The sequence below is a fragment of the Penaeus vannamei genome, unplaced genomic scaffold (assembly GCF_042767895.1).
Source record: "Penaeus vannamei isolate JL-2024 unplaced genomic scaffold, ASM4276789v1 unanchor4619, whole genome shotgun sequence".
In the NCBI taxonomy this organism is placed as follows: Eukaryota; Metazoa; Arthropoda; class Malacostraca; order Decapoda; family Penaeidae; genus Penaeus; species Penaeus vannamei.
This window is the reverse complement of record NW_027217598.1, coordinates 128-13,071: the sequence shown is the minus strand read 5'-3', so window position 1 is coordinate 13,071 and position 12,944 is coordinate 128. Positions and strand designations below refer to the sequence as shown.

General features: G+C 34.2%; 2 protein-coding genes across 2 annotated transcripts; one reads left to right on the top strand and one right to left on the bottom strand.

Moving 5' to 3' along the window:
• Positions 1-1,271: 1,271 nt before the first annotated feature.
• Positions 1,272-7,985, top strand: LOC113800157 (importin-4; the record flags this gene model as incomplete). Its single annotated transcript, XM_027350881.2, is given in 6 exon segments — positions 1,272-1,465; positions 3,545-3,721; positions 3,929-4,118; positions 4,293-4,444; positions 4,897-5,071; positions 5,747-7,985. Coding segments are annotated over 6 exon segments (1,046 nt in total), but the record flags the coding sequence as incomplete, so codon positions are not given.
• Positions 7,986-8,025: 40 nt separating this feature from the next.
• On the bottom strand, positions 8,026-12,570 carry Galphai (G protein alpha i subunit; the record flags this gene model as incomplete). Its single annotated transcript, XM_027350882.2, is given in 5 exon segments — positions 8,026-11,092; positions 11,297-11,421; positions 11,690-11,878; positions 12,187-12,281; positions 12,403-12,570. Coding segments are annotated over 5 exon segments (643 nt in total), but the record flags the coding sequence as incomplete, so codon positions are not given.
• Between the last annotated feature and the right edge of the window lie 374 nt (positions 12,571-12,944).

Genomic DNA, 12,944 nt, shown 5'->3' with positions numbered 1-12,944 from the left:
TTGACCTCACTTAGCAGTTGTACACATTGAATTAGTGACACTATTCTAGTATTCTGTTATTGTGATAACTCTGTAAAGTACATTGCTAGGTGTGGTTTACCGGGAAAGTGACTTTAGTTTCTACTCACCACGATGTTTAAAAGATCTAAACTAAATGTTTTTGGGATTGATATGTATAAATAGATAAATAGATATAAAATTTGATTTGTTGCTATTATAAAATACTTTGAATCCAATTCAAATGAGATTATATCTTGTAAGTGTATATTCCAGGGTATATCAAATTTTTTTACTACACCAAATATTGTAATGTGTTCTAGGTAGACATTAGTGTTGTAAAGATTCTCATAACTAATCAGTGATCGTATTCTATCAAAAACAACAAGAAAATAACCTCTGTTCTGGCTAGCAAGTCTGGAGTGAAATGTGTTTTTGGACAGCTTTGGCAGGAAATCTTTTTCATCTTTTACAGTGTAAAAATTCCAAAAGGGTTAAAAAACTAAATAGAAAATAATAATAGTTATTGGCTTTACAACAGCTGTTGTATTTTCATAATCCCATGATATACTTGTTTATACAGTTGTATTTGTGTGCTTTAATTTTGGCCCTGTTTAATTGTTTCATAAAGCCTTTCTTTTAATGTGTATATATTATTTATATACGATTACTTATTACCATCAAGATTCAGTATTTCATTTTCATTTATCCGAGTTGTTGGGCCTTTACAATTTTTCAGTTAACCTTAGGTAGTGTGGAGAGCCATAAAGTGGTGCATTGTAGTCTATTGGGAAAGCAATTGTGGTTCATCATAGTAGGGGCTTTAAGAAATGTTTATTTTTTTATACTTAGAACATGTAATCTGGATAAACATTTTTAGTTTAGAATTATCTTAACCCATTCACGCTGGTATATTTTGAAGTCAAAAATAAAATATTCCGGGCGGCTACAAAATCAGCAGACGAAACTTCTCCGGAGTCTTTCCGCCCACCGGCTGCGGCCTGCTGTTGCGTCGAAGCACAAGCCCCAATACAGCGTCAGACTCGCCTCACAATGTTTATTTTTTCGGGTGTCTCTCATATGGGACACCCATCACTAATGGGTTAAATACTGTGATGAGAAGTATATAGTAATTTTTTCTATATATATATATATATATATATATATATATATATATATATATATATAATATTAATACATTTTTCTATCTTTCCTTTCTTTTCTTTTCTTTATTTCTGATTTGTTTTATTTAATTTTTTTCTTTCTTTTTACAGGTTTCAAGAAATGGATTCAAGTATTGATTCCCAAGTTATCTGAACTGATCCGTACTGATGAAGAACGTTCTGTTGTGATGGCTTGCTTAGAAGCATATGCAGAGGTTTTGAAGGAGGCAGGAGCACCAGTTTTGGTTCCTCAGGGACATCTGGAGGCTATTATCAACTGTGTCAAGGATGTTATGCTGAAGAAGGTAACATAAATTTGACCATTAGTATTTATGTTCAGTCCTTTGGTATCCTGCGTTTTGTTACTGCAAATTATCACCTTCGTGCACACCTGAAAATTTAACAACCCTTTGCTAACACACCTAATTATGCTATTGCAAGATTCAGGTGTTCTGAAATGATTAGGGCTGTGCATTTGGTAGTTCTCCTTGTAGAATTATTGATCGTGTTAGCCTGTGATTGGTCAATATTCCTATTCTCATTATTTTATGAGAAATATGGGTTCTTGACAGAGCATGAGCACATAAGCATTACAGGGAACAAATTACTATGGCAAATGCAAACAATGGCTGATAGAGAGTGGGTGGGGAACTAGTATTGACTACCATGCCTTCTCTTAGACAGTCTTGATTGAAATTCTTGTAAGGTAGGATGCAATTAGTAAGTAGGTTGGTAGCCATTAGCAAGGTGCAGTTAGTAAGTATTTGGTAGCTCTTGTCAGCCGACTCATGCCTTCCTTTAATCAGAAAGTTGTTTTGGTTTATTAGTAATTTCAGCAATTATTTGTTTTGACCTCTAAATTTGGTATGCATTTGTTTTATTTCATAATCACCTTTTGTTATTGTGATAATGCGAAGAATGCCTGAATATTGATGTAGAAAAAGGATATGGATAAGAATGAATGATTTAACAGCACAATAAATGTCTGTGACAAGTTTTGATTATATCATCAGAAATGTATGTCATGGATTTAAACCATATATACTAGACAATTCACCATAACCTTGGATAATTCAACCCATTACCGCTGGTATATTTTGAAGCCGGCGGCAACAAAATCGGCACGCGGGGCTGGCCCAGACTCTGCCCACTGCTGCGTTGAAGCACGAGCCCTGATACAGCATTGCACTGGCAGGATGCATGGCAATGGCAATGTTGACAGTAAACACAGCTGCTGGAGCTTTTTTGGAAGCCTCCCTATCTTGTATCTATTTTTTTTACACTTTCACCAGATGTATTGATACAGTGGTATTAAAACATAGCTTTGGAAATGTAGAAGAATAAGGAATTTAGGTGCTGTAAAATTGGAGCAACAGATTACATTGTCAGGTGAATCCTCAACTGATTTTTGGTATATGATATGTCTTGCAATCTTGCTGACATATATTTTTGATGACATAATTGAAATGCATCAAACTAGGTTTACTTGAGTGCCACTCTGACACTCGTGTGGCTTGTAGGCTGGCACACACAAACACTCTTGGGCTGTGTTATAACTCCTTTGCAATGTTTTTATCTTTAGCTTTTTTGACATTTTCCAATGTGTATATTTTTCATATGTTGCATCTAGATGGTAATATTGTTTTCCTTGCATAGATTCCATATCTTTTGGTAGTTCATAACTCAGTGTAATGATGATAACAATAAGTAACATTTCATTATTTGTCATTTTATTTTTTTCATATTAAATTTTCTGTAACACAACCTGTGCTGCTGGCTTGGTAGAAATAGGATCCTGAGCACAGAAACAGGTTTCTTGGAGCTGGCTCTTCCAGTCATGGCTCATGGATGGTACATTTTACTCAATTATCAATGGAAACAATGCAAAATCCTCTTTCTTAAATGCCCACTAAGTCTAATCACCCTCAAAGAGCTTTGTGCAGATTTTGCGAGTCATTGCCATCACCCCTGGCCCTTAGCCAATTTTTTTCTTGGGAGCATGTTCATATCGCCTCCCCTAAGCAGTAGTTCCTGGACTACTGCTGTTTGTGCAATAGATGGCCAAAAATCAGCTTTCTAGAAATTTTCTTTATTTATATAGAATCCAAGAGATACATGCAGAGCACTAGATAGTGCAAATAAATAAAATGATAATGGTTCAGTTCAGGTGATTGTACTGCATCACAAAAGGTCACATCGTGTAGTCAGAATGAAGCTGGGTGTGGGCAGGAGACGAGCAACAGGGAAGCGGATTGTATGATCAGGAAGGGTATCAGAGGAGGCAGAAAGGCGTCGGTGATGATGCAGCCACTTGGTTCATTGGATTTTAGCCTGGCTTGGCAACTGAGAGTATATAAATTATGGTTATTAACTTCATTTTTCAGACAATGTGTCAAGACATGGCAGATGAAGCTGGTAGTGAAGATGAAGGTGAAGCAGAACATGATGAAATGCTGGTGGAATATGCTGGTGAAGTTGTACCAAGTCTGGGGAAGGCTATGCCACAGGCAGAATTTGCAACACAATTTGCTCAGTTGCTTCCTCTCTTTGCCAATAAAACCGTAAGTTTTGTCAAATATTGTGCTTCATGTTCTGCATGTATTTGATGAATATATTTAATATTTTCAGAAAGAGTTGCAGTGTTAGCAAGAGATAATTCAGATTAGGATCATGAGCAGATGATGTAGAAGCTGAAGACTAGGCTTTTTGTATTTTGTAAATGATAATGGAAGGATCTAGTAATAGCACTAAGTATTTTTATATTTCAGAAAAAGAGTTGCAGTGTTGCTGAGAGATCATTTAGCTTAGGAACATTAGCAGAAGCAGTAGAAGCTCTAGGCTCAGCCAGTGGACAGTTTGTGCCCCAGTTGCTACCCCTGTTTCAGCAAGGTGCTGCTGATGAAGATGATGAAGTTCGTTCTAATGCAATCTATGGTCTGGGAGTGCTTGGCCAACATGGTATGCATTAAGATTGCATGTTATTATATATCAAACCAAATTTATATGCATGCATACAAACAATCATACATACTGTTCAGTATTTATGGAATGGGAATGATATAATGATTTATAAAGAACAGAAAGAAAGATGTATTACTAAAGTATTATCATCTCCTTTTTTTCTACCATTAGGTGGTGAAGCCATAACTGGACATTACAACAACATTCTCGCAACCTTGTCTGCAGCTCTTAGTAAAGAGACTTTTCCCAGAGCTTTAGACAATATTTGTGGGGCTGTTGCTAGACTTATTTCAACAAGCCCAAGTAATGTACCCCTAGAGCAGGTAAGTTGGTAAATTTGTGTACATGTGACTTGTTTGATTATTTCTGTCAGTTCTTCTCATGTAAATCCCACCCCTGGTGGCTTTATGTACAAAGTTATGAAAAGATTGGAGTTTCCAACCAAATTTGAAAGGCTGGATCTCTGTGCCTTCTCTGTAGTGTTTAACATAGTCATGAAAAACAAAAACAAAACCACTCAAAGCTTCAAGGCAGTCTTGCCACCCAGATTCACTAAAAATTTGGCCATCATATATATATGTGCGAGTGTGAATGTGAGTGAGTGAGTTTGATTATGTGAGAGTGAGTGTGATTGTGTGAGAGAGAATGTGAGAATGTGTGTATATGTGCGTGTGCATGTGTGTGTGCACACGCATATGTCTTTTTTGTTTATCATAGAAACTCATTGTGTGATATATCACATGGATATATTTTAAGAACACTTTTTCTTGCATAGGTGTTCCCTGTGGTTTTGGGTTGTCTACCTCTGAGGGAGGATTTTGCTGAGAATCCAACTGTTTTTGAGTGCTTCCTGGTGCTGTATCGCATGCAGCACCCATTATTGGCACAGAACCTGGTTCCCATCTTGAGACTTGCTGCACTGATCTACACTACAAAGCAAGCTGATGATAGTTAGTACTTTATTATTTACTTTACATAATCATAAGACAAATATAGGCATTTGAGATGGATAGTAGAAAAATCATGTTTATAGTAACTGTTGTAGCATTTAGTATATCATATATGATCCAGATGATTTGACTGACCACCATGTCATAAAACAATTTAGCTGGAGGGAGGATGACATGAACATGTCATCATGGGAAAATTTGTCTGAGGGCAGGTGTGTGAATTTATCATGAGAATTTTGGTTTAAGACCAGGATAACAGAAATGACATGCCACAAGTTCATCCCTGTTACCCTGAATGCACAAAGTGCTTGGAGGGTGATTAGACTCGGTAGGCATTTAGGAAGGGCCTTTTGCATTTTTTTCATTGCTAAATGAGTGTAGAATATACCATCCATGACTGGAAGAGTGCTGGCTCCAGGTTGGACACTTATTCCCATACTTATCTTATTCCTGTGACAGATGGCACAGGTATTAAAGTGAAGTATCTGGATCTGAAAGGTTAACAGTAAAATAAGAAATTCTACTAATAGTTATTATGCACTTGTGAAATTTTTATTTTTTTCTTGCTACCTGATATATTGTTTTAATCAGTTATTTAGATATTTTAAATATTTTTTATAGTTTTCGAGTTAAGATATGAAAATATGTATATTTATACTTCATGATTATTTTCAGAGACAAACCAGCTTATCCAGGAGTTTGTGGCAAGTGTCAATAGGGATTTCCCAGATCAAGTTTCTTCCCTTGCACAAAATTTGGAACCTGAACTAAAAGCAAGACTAGAGGCTGCAGCTGCTGCAGGTGCCACCCTTGTTGCATCACCCCCAACTTAAATGCTGATGAACACCTCCAACCATTTTCTCCCTAATTATTAAAATTAATGCTGTTAGATTCTAACACATCTCAGCTGTGTTAGGGTTTAAGAAGAATTTAGCTATACTTACCATGTTCAGTCTAGCTTTTGTGCTTTTGTATTTGGTATTGCTTATAGAAAAGAACTGCAACCCATTTCAACCATATGAGCTTGAAGAGTTGTTTCTACTATTGGGCATCAATCTTACAAATTTGCAATGATTATAGTAGCTGTTAATACTCCAGGTATGTTAAATAATGCATGGGAGAGTGAAAAGCGACACAGTAACCTCTTCAGCATACACTGGTGTTGGTCCATACAACTGAGTTTTTTCTTCATTCAGGAAAAAAATAGGGAAATGGATGGTAAACACTTCTGTTTCCCTGGAACAGTGTAATAATATTTGTCCAAACAGAAATTTATTTTGGTTCTTTTCTTTTCTTTTCTTTCATTTTCTTCCTGCCATGATGTTTGGACAGCAAGTATGATTTTTTAAACTAATAATTTAAAGTGTGACAGCCTACCAAATGTCCAAGTAACCAGATATTAGATTATGAAATAGTTTGGTGTGACAACACTACTTAAGGTTAATTTATAATGCACATCACTTATATATAATATGTATGGATCAAAATTAAGCATGTTGATTTTTGATCTGCACGAGAAGAATTGTGTCCATAGTTGCAGGTGTTTTGAACAGAATAGTGAAATAGTAAGATGTACTTGAAAAGTCTTCTCTTTGTTGTAAAGGGGAAAGTTATGCAGCTATGAGGTTGTTGTTTTATTGTGCAATTCTAGTTTAGAACTATATGTACAACATTAATTCAGTATAGTTTTGCCTGTTGACAGAGTATTATATTTTATTTTAACTTGAAGAAGCTTCCATGTTGGTTAAATTATCAAAGTTTAGGTAATGAAGTTAGGTTGCAAGTATACTGTTCAAAAGTAGAAGCAGTATATGGGATGCAGAATAAAATATTTGTTACATATCTTAAAGACTAGTTCTTTATTTTTGACAGTAGTAAAATGTTGGAAAACATTACTTAACAGTAATGCATATTTTGTTATTTACAGACTCCTGTGGGAGAATCTTGTCTAAGATCAAATTATTTAGAATTCAACCAGTGTGTTCATTCAGGAAGCTGCTTGTGTGGAGGGTAGGGCACTCAATTTTGGGTGCTGATAAATAGTTACATGTGATACTTGTGAAGTGCTCTATTTTTGACATTCAAAATAACTTGGTGGCCAGCATATAGATTAAAAGAGATCTGTCCCATGTTAAGCTAAGGTTTAATGTATACGTCGCTCATGTGCGTGTAGTTTGTCTTTCAGAAGTTAGAGAAAGTACACTTTCAAGATTTTTTTAATAAATGTCCTGGGAAAACTCTCCTTGTTTTGGAATGGGTACAATTTCTACTTTTATAATATAAATAATACATAGTAAGTTAAGGTTAAGATTAGTCTTGCTCAGACATTTTTTGGTATGATTATTATAGCAGAAAGTAATGGATGATTTGATTGGTAAAATTATTGATTTAAGTAACAGATTCTTTCGAAATTAAAAACAGATGACAAAATTTGAATCTTGAAAGTATATTTTCATGAAGACCATACAAGAAAAAAAAATGTTGCAGCTTTAATATCTAAATTTTGTTCTGCAAATACTACCCGACAGAGCAATTATGGTGACAGAATGAGTAATTAGTAGAGTGCTTACGTCTTGACTTCCTTCCAGTAATAAAATTTTTAACAGGAGGTTCAGTTGAAATCTCAAATCTTGTTGATATTTCAGTGGTACGCATTATGATTCTAGTCTCCTGTTTCAAGGACTTGCAATATTTGTAATTTGATGCATTTTGTAATCTGAGAGAGATAGCAAGTTATGAGATTTGGAGTAGTATATTCTCAATGTATCTTTCCACATTTGTATGCTTTTAGTTAGAACATATACTATTTTTGTACAATGTTAAGTGCCTTGTATAAGTCTGATGCAATGACATTGTCAGCTTAACTTGGTTTCTTAAGAAGTGGGATGCTGATGAAATAAATGCCTTGCTGTTTGGTTGTATTTCATTTTTCATCAAGGGATCACAAACACAAATTGAAGAAGTTATTTATTGTATAAAATTCTGTACAAGAATAAATGACTGGGTTGTTTCCCATGCTTTCCTTTTTTCTTCTTTTTTTCAGTGAAAGACCAGGGTTTCTTGATGTCCTATTGAAAGTAGACATGACAGTTGTAGGTAAACTGAAATTTGCTCTGCAGTTCCTGGCAAATTTTCTACTGACAATTTATTTATGCTCAAACTATATATATTGGCTAGCAGTACCAAAGTTATTTTGTAATGAAAGATTACAAGTGGACATAATTCTTACATACAATGGACATAGGTCTTTGCACCTTTGCAAAAAGAATTATCATAGAAGATTTATCTGGGAAGCTGTGTGTGCATCTAAATTTCAAAAAGGTTTCCTGAGGTCTCTTAATATTATTACAGTACAAGTTCAAAGTAATCCAGATCTAAACAGCTAGGGCCCTGAAGAAAAGCATTGAACTTCATGCTGCTGAATATTAATGCCATTGGAACTTATACACAAAATCAAAAATTTAGACCAGTCTTTTGTGAATCACTTTTATATCCTCATAGGTATTAAATGTTTATATTCCTGTCAGTGAAATAAACTGAGAATTCTATAGGCTTAAAGCATATTCTTCCAGTAAGATGCTAAGGTGCATTCACTAATATAAATTTTAATTCCAACACTTCCTGAAGTTTTTCTTATTTTCTTCAATCAATTTCCAAGACTGAAAATAATTGCGATGTCAATATTTTCTTAATGCAATGTACCTTCAGATTCACACCATCTTAATTGATGCTAGTTTCAAATAGAATAATGGCACTTATAATAGCGTCATGTTCACTAACATATCAATCACTCGGCACAGTATGTTCAAGGTTGAAGAAATACAGAATGTTTCATTACTGAAAAAGCACACCTAGAAAACAAAATCATCATCTGGACTTTTTTTTTTTTTTTTTTTTTTTTTTTTTGGCCATGATTTTAATTTGTCAATTTCAGTTTAGGAATAAAGTTATTGTTTTGTTCTAATTTAGTCCTTATCTGACATGGAAGCCAAAAATAAGTTGTGTGCACCCACACAGCAGTGTCATAGTAAACAATCATCTCTATAAACTGATCACTTGTTAAATTATGAATTATTGTATGGATACCACTAGTCTTAGAACATTGTTTCTTTGTAGTTTTACAACTTTTATTCCTTAGTTCTGACCCAATATTTTAGACATCAATTTGGCAAACCTTAACACTGCAGGAAGATCTATACTTACACTAAGATATGATAAAATGAAATTTAATCTGTATTGTACATACATTCACAGATGGAAAATTGCAAACAATTAAGGAGTGAATATTGATATTTATAGCTATAGTAATATAAATCATCTCCCTCCCATATCTTGACTCTGCAAACAGCAGATACAAGTCTACACAGCTCTACTAATGAACAGGCACATCTTGAGTTATAATTTACAAGAGAAAGGAATGCCACAATAGAAAATCAGCAATAAGAAGCAATAAGCACTGGAGCTTTTGCCATTTAAGAAGTCTACCCTAATTTCTTGCACATTTGTAACATTACTGTAAGGATGCAAAGATTTTTAACATATTCTGCTAAATGCTGTGATTTACAGAAAAAAAAATAACCTCATTAACTTGGAACTGAAAAATATTTGGGGAGATAAATTTTAATATCGAAATTTTAAAAACTAGGAAAAACTTCTTTGGCAGCAACTGAAAAATGCCCAGGGCTTTGCAAATCCAGTATATGGCAGGGGAACGCTGACAGAACAAAGAAGGATAAGGTTTAAAACTGGCCACACTGATCAAGTATAAATATACACTGTACAACTAAAACCACCAAACACTTGTAGGAAGAAAAATACAAGGAAATTATATATATATATAAAAAAAAAAAAGTTTAGAATGTATCAGAATGGTCCCTGCTTCCTTCTGTTAACTACCTCCTGCCTGTATCTAGAATTCATATTAAATCCAAGTCATCATGAATATCAGATATACTTAGAAGTTCCAAATCATACAGAACACATTTCTACAAGCAAACTTCAAATATATTCTTGCAAATGAAGATAATAAGCTATGATGAAAAAGGAAATGACAAACTTTGGCATTCTGTTGCCTGTGTAATAAAATATTTCTACAGATAAAAGCTTTCAGAATAAAAGTCATACCATAAGGAGAAACTCATATCAAGGTTTATCTGTTCTTAGCTAAATAACTAAGACCAACAACTCCAAGAATAATTAGTCTCCATGTCACTCGGTTGAGCTAATGCAGTGAAGCATTCACGTCTTCACAACTACATTTGTGACAAATACAGTGTAAAATGTCAGAGGTACATCACTGCTGTTACACATTTAAAAGGTAAACACAATTAAGGACTCAAGACATGTTTTCTGGTTGCCACATGCTGCTGTCTTAAAATTAAAATGCTAGCTTCAATATTCCACTCAGAAATCACATCCAACATGAAAAAGAAATGTAATAAAGACAGAAAACAATTCATTCTTCATAATACATACATACACTTTCAGGAAGAAATAATCACGATTGTCACTCAAAGAAGCAGTACATCTGACTGGTAAACATGCCCACAACACCAACAGTAATCACTGGCCCAAATAACACATGGCACACAATTAAAGTCCATACAATTTGTGCACATTTCCAAGGAAAGAAAACTACATAGCTGGAGAAAAAGTAGGTACCGTGTACCATTGTGCAATGTGGCTGGAGTCCAATTGTGCACACCAATTTCTAGCTGAATTAAACATTTAATCATGTCTTTATGTTTGCAATTTCAATTTCAGCTCATTCAGAAAAATATAAACTGGCTATTGTGTCCAAGCAGTATAATAATACTTTGGTGTGAACTTTCCACAGGGGAATGTAATGGGCAGGGACAATAGCCAGGTTTTCATGCCCCTCTGGCTCATCTGAGCATGAGGCTTCAAGTATATGGCTTGCTAACAACCACCCGTGTATTTACAGTAGATCATCCTTTAGAAGAGCCCACAGTCCTTGAGGTTGTGTTTGATGATTACATCTGTTACAGCATCAAACACAAACTGGAAAAATTAAAAAATATCAAGATGTAAAAAAGTAAATCATCATTTACAATATTGTATTTACATCATAGCTCTAAACTTCCTTTCATATCTTCTTTTGTCTATTTTCGGCTGTTTTCAAATAAAATTTTTAGTAATATGTTTTCATTTTCTACAAGAAATTTTATATTTGAAAGTATATGAAACCAATATCCCAATTCTTACCTGTATGTTGGTAGTGTCAGTTGCACACGTAAAATGAGTGTAAATTTCTTTCTGGTCCTTCCTCTTGTTAAGATTCTCAAATTTCATGCGAATATAATTTGCTGCCTCATCATAGTTATTGGTCCCTGTTTGAGTAAAATATTCACAAGTGTTTATATCAAGGGTACTTCACTGATAACAACATTAAGGAGCTATCTTCATCAAAGAAACATTTTTATAGGCATTATTACAGTTCTTTCTCATTCTTATTTCTCTACTCTAACTCTACATACCTAACAATTCCTTATTTAACTTAAAAAAAAAAAACATTTAAAAGTAACTTTCCTGGCAGACAGGATCAAAATATTAAATGCAAAAGCTTTTGAGAAATATTTAGCTGGATCAAAACCTTACCTGTGTATTCTGGGAAGCAAATTGTTAGTGGAGATTTTGTAATTTTCTCTTCAAACAAATCCTTTTTATTAAGGAAGAGAATTATTGAGGTCTCCACAAACCATTTGTTGTTACAGATGGAGTCAAAGAGCTTCATGCTTTCTATCATACGATTCATCTCTTCGTCTTCAGCCAATACTAAATCATAACCTGTAAGTCAAACATGAGATTTAATAACCAATTCCACCATACCAGATGGTTTGCAATCTAGCAAAAGGAAGAAAAAATTAAACTGTCTCATAAAACTTCCGGATGAACATAACAAAAAAGCAAAAACTCTACAAGAAAAAGTATTAACAATACTCTCTTAAACCATTTAGAATACTCTCTGAACTTATTCATATGGCCTTGTGTTTACTAAAATTTATTGACAATATATTTACTGCTTTCATTTTCAAGTACGTAATTACTGGACCTAATGAAAAATTACATTAAATTAGCTTCTGACTTCTAATTACCTGATAAAGCTACCACGAAGATAATAGCTGTGACTCCTTCAAAGCAATGGATCCATTTCTTCCTTTCTGACCTCTGACCACCAACATCAAATAACCTGAAAATTGTCATTTAGTGCATTATTCATATGGGCAATGCTAAATACATGAGGTTAGTATCATTTCCAAATCAATTACATTATTTTTCAAATGACTGGTAACATGAATATTAATCCATACTTGAAATTGAGATCCTTGAAGGAGAAATTGGTTTCAACAATTCCTGTGGTTTTCACTCTGGTGCGCAGTACATCTTGTTGAGTTGGAACATAGCCTGGGCGAGAAATGCGATCTAGGGCATTGAGATAGTATGCTGCTGAGTCATTCAGTTGATATTCCCTTGATCGGCTGCCAAAGAGAGTGGGAGAAGGAAAATATCCAGAAATCAATGGGAGAAATAAAATATGTTCACAGTACACTTATACATACATTAAATATGGCAGAGCACAGAGCATTCTATTCATATAGTTGGCAGTTGAAATTCAAGGACGAAATTATTAAAACAAGAAGGAAAAAACATATTTAGTTTTTTTTTTTTAATATGAAAGAGGAAGTGGAAACCAGCACACTGGCAATTCCCTGAGAAAGTTTTATTATGAAATTTACATTATAGATGTGTCTATTATTACTTTAACAATGTGAGATGATACATTACATGCATAGTAATGCTTTTATCATGTATTTAATGTATCAATGTTTTGCTAGAACTTTGGATATTGTCA